At 40.2% G+C, this 16620-nt stretch overlaps 1 protein-coding gene across 4 annotated transcripts in view; it reads right to left on the bottom strand.

Annotated features, from left to right (window-relative positions):
• Positions 1-10892, bottom strand: part of LOC116673740 (protein FAM184A) — a 50997-nt gene extending 40105 nt beyond the window's left edge. For 3 of the 4 annotated variants that reach the window (XM_032505980.1, XM_032505976.1, XM_032505977.1), the window contains exons 1-2: positions 10530-10892; positions 715-792 (exon numbers count right to left, since the gene is read on the bottom strand). In XM_032505980.1, the coding sequence (XP_032361871.1) occupies positions 715-792; positions 10530-10694 (243 nt within the window). In that variant the 5' untranslated portion in view covers positions 10695-10892. The remainder of the gene's footprint in view (positions 1-714; positions 793-10529) is intronic. The other variant, XM_032505979.1, reaches the window with a different exon arrangement.
• Positions 10893-16620: the final 5728 nt, after the last annotated feature.

Raw genomic sequence — 16620 nt, 5'->3', positions numbered from 1 at the left:
TTAGTTGAAAGAACATGTGGTATGCTTGTTAGACATGAGTCAATCTATGCTGGACCTTGCCCGCAGCAGCAGTGAGTGAAGCAGCGTCAGTGTAGCAGGGACCAGTGAGGAGGTAGTCGTATTTAAAAGGACCGCCTTGATGTGAGAATGGCTGAAAAAGTATGTGTCTGATAGGAATGATAAATCAATTAGCGGGCGTATGACTTCCGTGGCCTGCATGAACCCTAAGCTTAATAAAATAAAAGGTGAAACAGACAAGCAGCATGTATAAACTAGGTTGGTGCGTTTTGCAGAGGTCCATGGTCTATGTGGGAGCAACTTCCCCCAAATACGACTAAAACAAGGGTGCTTCATGCACAGTGCAGCATTGACCTGCTCCCCGCGGACAGCTCAAATACAGAACGGTCAGTCTTGACACCAAAATTGCAGTGTGGCAGGATTGCCTCCTGCCCCTCCACACCCACTGCAGCACACTGCCAGTCACTGAGATACTGAACAGGCTCCTCACTCAAGAGAATGTCACTTCACCACATTTCTCCAAAGAAAATAATAAAATAACAACAACACATACAACACATACTCGCTAGCTCGTGACAACTTTACTCCTTTCTGGAATAGTGAGAGTGTTTGTGTTCGTGATGGGTAGTGACCGTATTCACATTTCTGTGCGCTATATAATAAATATAGATGTTTGGTGCTCTGTTGTGTCCGTACCTCGTCCTCATGGGCTTCTTTCAGAGACTCAATTTCCTCCTCATGCTCGTCGTTCTTGGTGTTGAGAGCATAAATTACCTGCAGACAGGAAGAGAAGTAGACAACAGAATACGGATGGAATACATAGCTCTTATTAACTGTTTCAATATCAGATCAATAGTTCTACAGTGAAGAGTGAAGCTTAGTTCTGCATTCAGAGTGCAACAAAATCAATAGCAATAGCATCAGCAGAGGAGAAAAATAGGTTTCGCACACTGATTAAAGACAGCGTTATCCAAAGACAGAGTGGCAGATTCACAGCAGCTGCTTTATTAAACTCACCTACTTTTTTTTAAAGTGTTTTGTGTCTAAACCATTCTTTACCAATGAGTGTTTCATAACGATAGCCAAGAAAAGCTGGACTTTTTTGGAAATAAGCTTGACATGGGTAGACCCACAGTAAGCCTGGGTTACACCACACACAGAGCCAAATGAGCCATCGTCACACACAGCAAGTCACAACAAACAAGATGGAGACAGAAAGAGAAAGCTGTGATAGCCAAACATGTGAAATCCCAGCCCTGACGGCGTTCTATGAGGCAAAAAGCTTAGAAAACACATTTGGTGCAAAGGAGTGAACATGTTTGAACCTTTTCTACATTTCTCAGTAAACCCTTATGGTTCTCAGATACAGTACCCTGAAGGTCTGCTGGCTGTGGCGCTCTCTACAAAACAAGCCTAAGTGAAAAACATCTTGTCGGTCATGCTTGCACTCACTGTCCCAGATGTGTAAGTAGGTTTTATAGGTGCTGCAGGTAAATGATATGCATGAGGAGCTTTGAAAAAAGCTTAAGCTTCAGCAAATTGAAGCCCCCTTGAGCCGCTAATATTCAGTCATGGTCAGCTGTAATTCAGCTGTGGTAGAGGCTCCACATTTTGTTCCACTTAAAGGTGAGGGGAAATACGTAGAGCACGTAATGGACACATGCATGGTAATTATCCTCTGTAAGGCATAATGACACTGGCATGTAATTATTATTTTCTGGCTTTTAAACACCACTTAGATCAACATCAAAGTAATAATCACGGCTGGGAATGCTCTATTTTATTGAAAGCTCCACTATACAGCAAATACTAAAACTACTGCTGACGTTGGCGTGTGTCCTGGAGGTAAAATGGTTGCCCCATAACCACAAGGTTAGTGGATCAATCCACTATGTCAATGTCAAAGTGTCCCTGAGTAGGATGCTGAACCCCAAGTTCTTCCTGTGATGGGGTCTGCTGCTCCTTAAACCTATGGGTTAACGCACTAATAAAATTGTACGTGATGATTCAAACTCAAGTTTGATCCCTTTTTTGGTAAAACCATTTATTACACACTGTATAGGTGCCTCATCAATTAACTGTAGTGATCTCCAAAGTGTACTGACGTACACTTTTTTTTTCTTCTTTTTTTTTTTTAAATCTTTGTACATTTTAGACTTAGTCAACAAGGCTTCGGGTTAACCACTTGCCTTTCTCATTCTCATAATGATCATGTTTGTCTGACATACAGCATGTCGTGTCATGGTTTCATGTGGGACTGAGTGAATACCCACAACAACACCCACAACATGACAGAAGAAGTCACGAGAAGAATGAAAACACATAAGAAAGAGAAGATTAAACCCTGCCTCTGTGGTTATCAGATTGTCTGCTTTTCGAAAAGGAAACGATTGTCACCGCCGTCAGAAAGAAGGCTGTTTGATGGCAAGCCCTTTGTTTGAAGCATACTGAGGCCCTGAAGCCACCCGAATGATCACAAATGAGTCCCAGTTACTGAAATCCCACTAAATGTGTGTCCATGCACCGTTGCAGCTAACTGTTGCATGACTGGAATAGTGAAGCGCAGAAATACACAGAAATGCCATCAGCATTAACCTGTAAGTGTAACAACATAACTGATGCTTGCTCATTCTCCCTGGGTGTTGCCCCGATTATCTGGACGTTTACATTTAGGGGTAGGGGTAAAAAAAAAAAAAAAATCGTACAGTATGTGTTTTCTGATGATTAAAATCATTTTTTGTTTTTTACATAGAATCAATATTTATAATTTTTTTACCAATGATTCACCTACATATTTTCTGTTTATACGGCACTTCATCGACTTCATCATGTCCGTTTCGAGCAAAGCAGAACGAAAGCAGGAAGTGGCCAGGCTGGCTCAATGGTAGAGGAGGCGCTCGTGTACTTTAAGATTTTTGACTTGATGCAGAGGTCCAGGGTTCGAATCTGGCCCGTGACCTGCTGCATAATGAATCATTTATTGGATCAAAATCGCAATATGGACTAGTGCAACATCCAAATCGCAGAAGAGCGCAATATTTGTTAATGGCAAAATATGTGTCTGACCGTCCTGATGAAGTATTGTAGCGCAGCAGAGATGTCCCAGCCCACAAATCTACAGACTACAGAGAAATATCTCACACTATAATCATAATTCCTTTCAATGTTAATCATTTTCAATGAAAATGAGAATAATGATACAAAAACGATCACTCCCTCAAATATCGTGAATCATATTGCAATTGCAATATCAGTCAAAATAATTGCAATTAGATATTTCCCTCATTTTGTGCAGCCCTATTACAAATGTCTCATAATGTACTGCCTCTAGAAGTTTATTTATTTATTTATTTGGGCATTTTAGAGCTTTTAAATTCAAAAACGGCAACATCTTTCCAAAAGTCAATGACTAATCGTGTAAAATAATCATGATTTTAATATTGACCAAAATGATCGTGATTATGATTCTTTACATAACCAAGCAGCCCTAACCTGAAATGGACTGTATAGTTTCAAGTCTATTGAGACAGATGAAGACATGAAAGGGGAAATGACATGCAGCAAAAGACCACAGCCCGGAATCAAACCCACAACCACTGCATCGAGGAGTAAACCTCAACACATGTGCACCTGCTCAACCAACTGAGCTAACCCAGCCACAGGATACAGTAGTTTAATATTCAACTTTTGTTTTTGTTAAAAGAAGGGAAAGAAAAAAGCACTACTCAATACTGTCAAATCGTGATACAAATCGAATGGGCACCCATGTGCCAAAGCATTTCATCCCGGGCCCTGGGGTGCTACCTGGACAGTACGTGTCAGCTGGCAGTGAGAGAAGTCAGAGTAAGGTAGGTGTTAGCCTTCTGTTCTCCAGTGTGAGCCTTTGATTCTCAGCAGAAGGCCAACCACGGAAACGTTCCTTCAATTATACACGATTATTTTAATGATGCTGGTGCGCCTGCTGCTTTCATCTCTCTCTCTCCTCTGCCTTTTGCTTTCATCCTCTTATCTCTCCCCCTTTCTATTCTGTTTCTTCTTCCTCTACCAGCAGGGGAAATGGGAGGCAATCTTTAGTGTACTTAAACACTAAAGATAGCTTTCCATTAATAATTGTTCACAATGCAGTTTTACCCAGGTTCTTAAAGTGATTCTTCAACTATAACCAGGGATGAAAACACATTTGTTGATTGAATAACAATGTAGTCTTGTTATGATAAGTTACGTTAACAGTACTAACACGGTTTTGGAGATTAATTAATCAATAACGAAAATAAATTCTAATTAGGTGGAGACGTTGTATGAAAGGAGACAAAAAGTAAAAACCTGAGTGGTCTCTGTTTATTAGTAATTCCCGACACCATTGTGGGAATATTCATACATAATCTGTGCATGGTAACTACGGCTTAGTAAAGATTAGAGGGAGACTGTGCTTGTTACTGGAACTTTGTCTATTCCTCGATAGAGTCACACTATAAAGTCCACTTCAAGTTAGGGCTGCTCGATTATGGAAGGAATCATAATCACGATTATTTTGGTCAATACTAAAATCACGGTTCTTTTACACAATTACTCAATGACTTTTGGAAATACGTTGCGGTTATTGAATTTTTAATTTTAAAACAACAGTGAAACAGTTTTTGCAAAAATGTAATGTGACAGACTTGTTTTTCTGGGTTAGCATTTAGTTGGCGCATGCATTAATAAAACTCCATGTTCTTACTGTATCAACCGATTTTGGAAAAATGTTCTTGCATGAAACTTTAAGCGTTGTAGCGTGGTCAAAGACTCATTATTGTTGCCTAGAGCTGATATGACAGCTATGCTACCATTTGATTGATTATATTTATAATAAGCCGATACTGATGCTAAAGCTGGAATTTGATGGGATGTTTTAATATCCTGTGGTTTAATACTTCTACAGGGGCTTATCCCCCCCCGACAACAATGACATTCTGGAAGACGTCGTCAAAACTTCTTGACATGCAAATGGTCAACTTTAAAACTCAAATCTATAACTTTAGGCACCTTCGCGGAAGCGACCGTTTTACAGCCAAGACGGTGGAGCTGTTGTGTATTGCGACACTACGGCTTTAACACCCTATTTCAGTGTTTTAAAATGCAAAAGATGCTTCCACCGCGTGGGAGCTGGATCTGTTTTGACATTCTTAATTGGCATCTGTCGACCAGATTGGTGCAACCTCACAAGCCATAACAAGCTGATTAACATCCGCATCCAGAGGAGCATCCAGCCATCATAAATGTGGCAGTTTTGTTTAACAATTCTCCCCCACAGATATGAGAACATTATACTGTATACAGAAGATTTGTAACAACCAACTGAGCACCTGTCCAGTGAGCATACACATGAATGTGCAGCAGAGCATGCATATGTTCATCCCTAGATATGACAACATTTACAATAAAAGAAAATGAAGAGAGTGACAGCAAATAGCTTTTTCCTCTCTTCTCTACTGGGGGCATCACGGGAGAGTTTTCCGGCCTGACGCTCCATTGAAACCAAGCCAGAAGGCAACACAATAGCCTGCAGCTACTACAGGTCCAATCAGTCATTCAGTGAGCAGTAAGTCATTTATCGTGAATCTCCTCTGCCCTCTCTATTGGCTTGACTTGGCTTGCTTGAAATTGTCATCAAAAGGCTTATTGACAACTGGAATTATAACCTGAGTCCTTTTACCATCAAGACTTCAATGATAAAGCACCTTTTTGCAGGATGCCCAAGGGACGATGGTGAAAATGACAACAGGGCACCCAGGAGGGATGTTTCTGTGGCTGGAGGACATTTGGAACAGTCGATCACTATTGACTGAACTACAGAATAGAAGCCATTGATGGATGTCTGGAGTAAAACTGCAGCAGCATTTGGCTCTGGCAAAACCCTGTTGCTCTGCCTTCATCATTTCCAGAGGATTACCATCATATTCACTAATTAAAGGATTAATGAAAGTCGTATTCTCAGAGGTGCTGTAGTCTTAAAGGGATCCCTCACCATTTGAGCATTTAGTCTACTGTTTTACTTCACCAGACACTCCATGAAGTGGCAACACAGTCTCTGTTACTTATTAGCTGAAGCACACAGCGCATTTACTTTGTCCTTGCAGTCATGGTGTAAAAGCACTTTGCATCTGTTCCTTCTTTTTTGTTGTTGTGCTGCTCTGACGCTCCAAGGACCCTCGCGTTCCTCCCTGAGCATCACTACACCACATCACAACCACATTCGCAAACACAGCAGACAAGAACTAAGAGCACACTGACTCTCTCTGATAGAGAAAACACCAAAAGTGTTTTCTGTGATATTCAGAAAAGAGCAGGGTACAAACTAAGACATGGAGAAGCAAACATCTTCTGATCCAGCTCTATAAACAAAACCATTAGATTCAATAATCTCCATGCCATTTAATGTAAACAATAAAGCCTAAAATTAGGAGCTGCACAAATGCTGACGTCGTATTGCATCCAACAGCAAGACCCGTACAGTAGGCATCAATATGGGTTCTTATTTTGGGAGCTGAACTTGGGAAAGTCGCGGGACTGCTGTGACTTTCCAGCAAGTATCCCAGCAAATATTTCTCATCAACCTTTAGAGAAGGCGGAGGCTACAGCGTATGAGCACAACGGCTATCATTTCGGTACAACAAATGTTAGGGTGTCACTAAATTTAAGCAGTCGCTTCAACGTTAAAATATCAAATATGTGGTCAATATTACAAAATAAAGCCTTCTTGTAAATGTGCAAATTTGCCCCCAACATTGCCTTCCAGGCAGCAATGGTTATGTTTAGGGTTAAGGTTAGGGTTAGCTGCCTGGAAGGCGACGCTGGAGGAAAAAACACTGAGCTTAATGTTCTCCAGCTCTTACAGTTGGTGCTTGGATCAAGAATATGGCGCAATGTACAGTATGTCCATGGAGGCTGAATTTTAGAAAAGAGACTTCAGATACAGTATTAGGGACCACTAAGGTCTATATAAAAGAGACTTCAGATACAGTATTAGGGACCACTAAGGTCTATATAAAAGAGACTTCAGATACAGTATTAGGGACCACTAAGGTCTATATAAAAGAGACTTCAGATACAGTATTAGGGACCACTAAGGTCTATATAAAAGAGACTTCAGATACAGTATTAGGGACCACTAAGGTCTATATAAAAGAGACTTCAGATACACTATTAGGGGACCACTAAGGTCTATATAAAAGAGACTTCAGATACAGTATTAGGGGACCACTAAGGTCTATATAAAAGGGACTTCAGGTACAGTATTAGGGGACCATTAAGGTCTATATAAAAGAGACTTCAGATACAGTATTAGGGGACCACTAAGGTCTATATTAAAGAGACTTCAGATACAGTATTAGGGGACCACTAAGGTCTATATAAAAGAGACTTCAGATACAGTATTAGGGGAACACTAAGGTCTATATAAAAGAGTCTTCAGATACAGTATTAGGGGACCACTAAGGTCTATATAAAAGAGACTTCAGATACAGCATTAGGGGACCACTAAGGTCTATATAAAAGGACTTCAGGTACACTATTAGTGGACCACTAAGGTCTATATAAAAGGACTTCAGGTACAGTATTAGGGGAACACTAAGGTCTATATAAAAGGGACTTCAGGTACAGTATTAGGGGACCATTAAGGTCTATATAAAAGAGACTTCAGATACAGTATTAGGGACCACTAAGGTCTATATAAAAGGACTTCAGGTACAGTATTAGGGGAACACTAAGGTCTATATAAAAGAGACTTCAGATACAGTATTAGGGGACCACTAAGGTCTATATAAAAGAGACTTCAGATACAGCATTAGGGGACCACTAAGGTCTATATAAAAGGACTTCAGGTACACTATTAGGGGACCACTAAGGTCTATATAAAAGGACTTCAGGTACAGTATTAGGGGAACACTAAGGTCTATATAAAAGGGACTTCAGGTACAGTATTAGGGGACCATTAAGGTCTATATAAAAGAGACTTCAGATACAGTATTAGGGACCACTAAGGTCTATATAAAAGGACTTCAGGTACAGTATTAGGGGAACACTAAGGTCTATATAAAAGAGACTTCAGATACAGTATTAGGGGACCACTAAGGTCTATATTAAAGAGACTTCAGATATGGTATTAGGGAGCCCAGTTGGTTGTAAACCTGGATCAATTAGTTAATTAATCAATTATTAACCTACTTTCTTATGATTAATTATAAGTTTAAAAAAAAAAAACCTTCTATAGCTTAAACTTCTCTATTGTGAGGGTGTGCTGCTTGTCTTTTGTCTTAGGTGACTGGACACTGGACCTCTTTGTGGTTTGGACTGTTCTGACAAAACAAGCATGACCTAATGCTGGCTGGTTTTGAAAATAAAAATGAATGAATGGATCCAAAAAACCAAGTCAGTCTTGAATAAGTTAGATGTGTTGGGTTATAAGCATCCTTGATTCATTTCAGCAAACTTTCTGTTTAAACAGGAGCTTCTGTCCACCATTCATTTCATTTTTGAGGGCTTTGAGTTTAATTTATCTCTTTGCTGTTAATGTAAAATGTCCTTCGGTGTGCTTCCTTTCAACATGTCCAAAGCAAGAAAAAATCCTACATGTTCTAAAACTAGAAAATGTCCTAGTTTCTACCTGTTCCCCCTCTAAGCACAGCTATTATTATTTTTTCATTACCTGCGGTCACACACTTCTGTTTTGATCAGTTTGAAAAAACGTTATGAGAAAAAAGAAACATTCTCTGATTCCAGCTTCTTAAATGTGAATCTGCAAACCTACTGACAAACTGCACGCATGTACACTACAACACCATCCACCAATTCTAATCTCATCACGTAGCAATATGACACAGCTATTGGAGCAACTTAAGCAGAAACATAAGCACACACAATCAGGAGAGTGGAAGCTCTTCCCTTGTGTCTGCCTCTGACCATGAGGGCCATGTTTGCATTGATTATTATAACTGAAAGTGTAGTACTAGACTAAGCTGCATGCAGAAGACAGACAGCTACAAATAGACTCCCAGGGCTGAGAATATAATTAAATATCAGTAACAATATCACAACATAACACCAAAGATTGGATATTGAATTTGACTAGCAGGTCTCTGTGGTCTCTGTGGTACGTCAGTAAACGTGAGGTTGATAGCAGGTCCCAATTCTGGCTTTGTGAATTGTAGTGTTCTGGTGAATGTTTTGTTCTCATTTGAATCAATGATTGTGGCTTCCAACCATTCATCAATCCAATTTCTATATGTGCTTATTCAGTTCAGGCTCATGGGTTTTGGATGCATGCTCTCCCGGCACGCGCTGGGCAAGAAATACCCTGGAAAGGGTGTCAGGTCTATCACAGTGATCCTGGAGTTCACCTAACCTGCATTGGTTTAAGGAGCAGGAAATCCAAGAGATCAGTAACACAATGGGACCATACTAACTATACACAGCAAAGTTCCAGTGAACTGATTTGGGTCGAAACTCATTCTTGGACAGCCTTCAAAGTGTTAAATCTGTTGTTTGTGGACCTTAATTCCACCGCCATTGTCTCGCCAATCTCTCCACAACTACAAACCATTTTAATTAACTGCTGCATTAAATAGTGTACACAGTGTCTAATTCTGTACTGGCATAAATATGCCTCTTATGTAAAATCTTCTGTCCTCTACTCTCTGCTTTTGTCTCCCCCTGTACAGCATAATCGTACAATCTGTCTTATATACATTTTTATCCACCCTTCCACTATAGCCTATGTGGTAAACTTTCACTGCCACCTTATATCTTCCATTACAGCGCAAAATAGTGTCCCCTGCATCCTACACTGGTTTCAGGTGGACTACAAAGAAGCAGCTCTGCCAAATCCCTGCATCGCTCCGAGATTACATAACTTCCCTCGGCCCTTGGCAATGGCAGCCCTGTGAGTGCAGAAAAACATGCACAGGTTAAACAGTGGTTTGTTAGAAGGTGAAAAAATATACAGCAATACATCTGGAAATCTCTCAGCCATCAGTGTAATCACTCATGAAATACAGTCTGGTCACTGTTTTTTTCACAAGCAGAGTACATGCAGTGCAGCTCCAGTGTCCTACCAGCCTGCACAGAGTAGTAAGATCACTGTAGAATACAAATTACTTCTAGGTAGGCTAAGACTAGCATAGAATTGCTAAACAGCTACCACTACATATTATTAGCATCAAAAACAAACCTTGCCTGAGTATTCAATGGTGACCTATGAACCCTGCAAGCATGCAGAGCAGTGGAATATCATCAGACCTGCTCCAAAATACCAACCCATCTGATATTAGCATCTAACCTCCTGACCTGCACCAGAGTACATGTTGAAAATAGCATAAAAATACTCCCATATCCTACCTCACCACTATGTTTACATCTGACATCCCACACCAGCATCAGCATAGTCCTCTCCACAGCACCACTCCATCTACATCCCGACCGGGTCGGAATGACTTGTCCACTCCATCCTACATCATGCATTCACACCTACACACCTTGGTCAGTTGGGCTATCTTTTTGCTCATCTTCAAATGCAGGTCTTGAGTGTATTCCAGCGACAAAGTCCCGTCGTAGAACATGCTGGACGTTGGAGAGGGGGTATATTTGGTGCTGCTAGTCGAGGTGTTGTACGGAGGCTGCCAACCTGAACCCGTCGCCATTTTCACGGGGAAATAAACCCAAACACGACGCTTTCAACTTAAATAAAAAATGGAGCAGTGGCTGCTACGCGTTAAATCCTCTCATCGTTGTGTTTGTAGTTAATCTTCCGTTTCAGCGACGGAGTAAGAAGGGGAGCAGGGACAGCGGGTCGCGAGACCGTCCCGTCGCACGCATCCGCAACGGGCGCGAGCCCTCGGAGTGATGAGAGAGGCGGAGACGCGCGCCAGATGCTCAGCCAATGGCAGGTTCAATTGGCTGTCTATAGCTGTAGCCTTTCTTTAACTGTCTATAGCTGTAGCCTTTCTTTAACTGTCTATAGCTGTAGCCTTTCTTTAACTGTCTATAGCTGTAGCCTTTCTTTAACTGTCTATAGCTGTAGCTTTTCTTTAACTGTCTATAGCTGTAGCCTTTCTTTAACTGTCTATAGCTGTAGCCTTTCTTTAACTGTCTATAGCTGTAGCTTTTCTTTAACTGTCTATAGCTGTAGCCTCTCTTTAACTGTCTACACGCTGCTTTCTCTTTCTATGACTCCTTCATCTGTGGCTGTTAAAGTGTTTAATTAAAGACGGATAACAGCTAGCCAAGAGCTGTCAACCTTTTAGCCTCACGAGGTGCACAGCGATACCTTTAAAGCTGTTGGAAATAGGAGAATAGTTCGGACAAACAGAGCTGATAAAACATTGAAAGTTATTGTCTGCTGTACAATTTGATAAATAGTAGAGTTATTGTGAGCTAATGTGACAAGAATGAAGCCGGATGCTTGCACACGGTTTTATTTCCGACATGTTTTATCTATTTAAATATAAATATTGTGTTTAATCTCGTATTATTGTCATTGTTGGGTATTTTTATTGTTGTTGTTTTTAAATTGTCTGAGTTAATTGTCTTAAATGGCAGTCCTGAAACTATACTGCAATGTAAAAGCACGTATTATTATAAAAGGGAGATAAGGTGAGACCCAGGTATCTTTAGTTCCCTGAACGTTCTGGGAACGTTCGTTTTTGGTTGCGGGAACGTTCCTTGAAAGTTAGGTTTTGGTTGTGTTTTGGTTGCATAAGAAAGTTTTTTTTTAACGTTCTGGGAACATTGGTTTCTAGCTACAGCGAACGTTCTCAGAACGTTCCCCAACGTTGCAACCTTTAGAGAACGTTCCCCTAACGTAGCAACCTTTAGAGAACGTTCCCCTAACGTTCCCCTAACGTTGCAACCTTTAGAGAACGTTCCCCTAACGTTCCCCTAACGTTGCAACCTTTAGAGAACGTTCCCCTAACGTTCTTTTTTTACATTCAATTTTTTTTTTAAATATGTTGCAACATATAGTTTTGCACAAAAAATGCAAATGAAAGAGAAATGTAAGACAGAAATTAACAAAACTTTGAGCAACAGATGTCTTTTTTTTAAATTTTAAATCTGTTCTAATAGCTTATAGTTGTTTTGTATCAGTAGCCTACACTCATTCCGAGTGCCTGCAATTAATGTATTAAAATCTGAAATTGAATTCGTAGCAATCCGAAACTTGCAAATAAACAGGCTGCTGTATATGAAAGGAAAATGTAGCTTTGGCTTAAAAACTGTAATTGTATGTTTATTTACCCTTTTGAATATTGCATTGTACATCACGCTGGAGATGCTGAAGCAGTGACTTATCCTGCACTGACATCTGCTGGTAGAATATAGGAACTGCAACATGATTGTTAAAGGATCAGTTCATCCACTCAGTGACATCAAAAATGAAGTAATCGCCTGCTTACCTGCTTCTATATGGGTGTTTTTGGTTTATGAGACAATGTCTTGAGACCAGTTTGATTTAAATAAATATATGAGTGTCCTGCCTCCGCTCCAATATGGTGAAGGGGATTGGAGTTTTGTTTAAGCTACTCACAGCATTTAAAAAAGTTACTAGTTGATAGAGTCAATCATTTATATCATAACAATGTCCCAGATACTGTGGATAACCCACAAAAATAACGTTGAACAGTTATTAGGATTGACTTTAATCCAAAGAAATCGCTCCCTTGAATAATGCTTTAAGGTGAATTCAAGCCTTTGACATAAACCAGATAGCACAGCTGTGTATGTGTGTGTGCATGTGCATGAAAGACAAGGCCTGACATGACATCACTACTCCTGGAGCTGCATTGTGAGTCTCCTGGCTGATAGTTTTGCTTTTATAATATTAACTCCATCTACTTTTAAATCACTTTGTGCCAAATTTGGGTCTAGACATCCACTTATAGGTGCAATGTTATCTTAAATGAAGCACACGGCCTATCACGTTGAGTGCCTTGATCAAACGGCAGAACGCCTTCTTTTAGATCTGTTCCCAGACCACAGCCTGGGGTGTGACTTTCCGTCCATTTGCCTGACGCTGTTTCAAATACTTGTGCTTCTGATGCCAACACTTTCAAATAATTCCAGATAAGAGAACGTAGAAGTAGTTCATTTGTTTGTTTGTGGTCTTGTGTGTTTTTTTTTTTAATTTTACACATTTGATTGCCTTTTTATGTGTGTGACATGTAAGTTGTGGTTCTAATAGTTGATAATGGTTCTGTAACATAATTTAATGTAATGTTTTTTTGCCTGTTATGTTTAATTTATTGGGCAATAAAGACAGATTTTTCTTAACAAAATGTTTTTCTGAACATCAATGACATTCAAGACGGTGATAAGTGAAACAGATTTACAACACACCGTGTGTGTGTGTGTATACACATATGTGTTGCAAACAGACCTAAGTACTACACAGATAACATCTGCCTCTGCACCACCAAAGTGAACATAAAAATATATAAATATATAAATGCATGTGACACTGTTGTCCAAACCCACACAATCGACAGACAGAGACGGCATCTAAGAAGTTTGTGATCAATTTTGCAGGGTGATGTAACCAAGTGGTGTCCCATTTCATAGGGGTATATACCCCTTACCCCTTGGTTTTAAGGGCCAAGGGGTAGGGGTAAGGGGTAAGAGGTAGGAGTAAGATGGAGAAATGGGATTCAGCCTAAACTGAATCACTTTAGTGCTTTTAAAAGCATAGTCCATCCAAATCCCAAAAATAATAATATTCTTACTTTTTGGTGGTGCTATGCACCCATTTCAGTATTACATGTTGAGGGTTTGAGATATCCAAGATATTTGCTGAGTATTTAGTGAATGTACTACTCCGGCAATAATACCAATACTATTTATTACATTAGGAGCGTTGCTTTGACCGAGGTGTCTTTGCAGGAAAGAAACGTTGCACACAAGCCAAGACCTATTTCCAAATTCCTCTGATTATTCCCGTCATTTCAGTTCTAAAATATCACAATATTATACTGTAATGCATACCAATATTGGGTAATACAGTCCAACAGCATTGTTTCGTTGAAGATGGACCAAAGGCATTTTGATAGCAAACCCAGACCACAAATACGTATATCACTTGTCGTTTCAATGAGGCCATCGAACTGGATGAAGCTTGACAACAAATAACAATCCATAAATCCCGACAACTCGTATTCTCAGACTGGATGGAGTCTCCCTCAGGGGGCGGCTGGGGGAAGGCAAATCGATCGGTGCCTTGAAAGTGTTGAATTCGGGCCCTACTGATAAAGGCATTACGAATCTTAACAACACTTTTGGTTCTGAAAGCAGTTTGACTTGATGAGAAGAAGAAAAAAAATTGAAAAGAATCTAACAAAAATGGCCTGACAAGTACTGTATTCATGACGAATATTTCTAATGTACCTAAACACCTTAAAACTGATGTAGGTTGTTCTGGTTTGGGGTTTTGTTTGGGGTTGTTTTCCCGTTTGGCCTTCCCTGTGTTTTTGTCCCAGTTTTCTCCGTTGTCTGGTGTTGTAGGTTCTGTCTTATGGTTCCCTGTGTCTGTGTTTTCTGCTTCCTGTTTTTGTTAGTCAGCTTCCTGTCTTGTCTTGTCCTGTCTAACTTCACTTTGTTTGTCTGATTGTCCTGCCCCGCCCTGATATGATTCACCTGATGTGTCACCTGTTCCCCATGACCTCGTTACCTCTTGTATTTAACCTCTGTGTTCCCAGTGTCTAGTGCTGCATCATCAGTTTTGTCCTCCTCGAGCCAGTGTACTACATGTTTCTACGAGTTTTCCCGTTCCTCCGTTTTGTTCTCTGTGAGTACTCCCCCTGGACTTTCCCCTTGTGATTGCCTTACCCTGCTCTGCCTTTGGTTTTGGAGTTTTTTGTGTTTTTTTTGGATTACCTATGTTTTGGACTTTGCCCGCCTTTGTGTTTTCTTGGACTGCAATAAAGACTTTTTGTTGAAGTGCCACTCGCCTGCTTCGACTCTGCTTTTGGGTCCTCCTCCTGTCACATCCCCTTAACAGTAGGTTATTATTAATATAATGAATTTACTTAAATAGTTACTATTTAAAAGAAAAAAGCATGAAAATGTTTTAGTAGGCCCTAAGGGACATTTTATAATACTGTGGATATTGCGTCACTTGATCTTCATGTCCTGTAGAGGACAGTATCTACTCACTAATACTACTCAGATGACATTACACCTGTTATTTTAACATGATGACCAAATGGCAAGAATCCTTTTTTTTTTTTTTTTTTTTTTAAACTAGCTACTTGTCATTTTTCTCCCTGCCACTGCATAAGGACCCCCATCACCACCCACCCAATCCTCCCTCCTTCTTGCACCCCCTCATTTGATTGACACCATTCTGCTGCAACGGTTTAGTGAGGAGTTCACCTGCACTGCCAGGTGTGGACGGCTTAAATTAACTTAGTTTTATTTGCAGACGGTAGCTCTGGGTTTTTGATTCTTCCCACAATGACCATGCTTTGCTAGACGCAGTGATATGATACAAGACAAGCTTGAATTCATTGTTGACTCAACTGCTTTGTTTTCTCACTTTTTTTACTTATACACCCTGGCTGAAATTTCATGGGCTGTTGACAGAAAGTGATAAATATTCACATGTATACTTATGTAAACTACCAACTTAACTTTCCATAGTCTTGGGGAGTTTAATACATAACAATTCATCATATTTTTACTAGATGATCATGTTGTCTCTGCAAAGTAACTATGAGCCACAACTGTCATTTACATAGTGGAGGACAAAGTACACATTAAAGAAAAGGTAAATGCAACTTACTTTCCACCACTGGCAGCCAAGTGTAAACATGTCTAAAAAAAAAAGTAGCTCAGGATAAATAAAGTGTTTTTCTATCCAATTTGTTGTGCTTGAATGACTCCTGCAGGCTTGAAGCAACGGGGTTACTACGAGTTAACTAACAGATCCAATTGCCGAGTGCACATGGAGCTTTTATGGGTTATGAAAGGATACAACGGTGTGTGTTAAATGTAATGACAGTGGGAACAAAAGCCCTAAACAGATTACCTGTTACAAACAGCATGCTGGGATGCTTTGAGATACGATGAGATGAGATATACTTAATTGTCCCCTCAGGGAAACTTATCTTGAGCTCAGCATCACTGCATCACAGAGCACAACAGCATCCTTACAACAATGGGTTTTTACAACTGGTACTGGTTTGGATTTACAGGTGTGGGAGAATGAACACTATCAGGACTTCATAAGCCTGATGCAAGATGCCGCAAACAGGAGCAATTAGACACAGAGCCTCGATTGATCCGAGGGGGTGCATTCTCTTTAAAGTCTACCCATCCATCGATCCGTCCATCCATTCATCTGTCCAATCATCCGTCCATCCATCCATCCATCCATCCATCCATTATCTAAATCGGCCTTCCCAGCTCATATTGACGGCTCCATCTGACAGGTCTCCAGTCTTTCAGAGGGCTGTAAGAAAAAGAGCACGTGAACACATTTCCCATGTTTATCACATGTGTTTTTGCTATTTCACATGTGAAATATAATGTATGAATGAATTAATCCCAATATTCATTATGATAATGAAACATGGCACA

The sequence above is a fragment of the Etheostoma spectabile genome, chromosome 24 (assembly GCF_008692095.1).
Source record: "Etheostoma spectabile isolate EspeVRDwgs_2016 chromosome 24, UIUC_Espe_1.0, whole genome shotgun sequence".
Lineage (NCBI taxonomy): Eukaryota > Metazoa > Chordata > Actinopteri > Perciformes > Percidae > Etheostoma > Etheostoma spectabile.
Note: the sequence above shows the minus strand (reverse complement) of the source record. Positions and strands in the feature narration are given on the sequence as shown.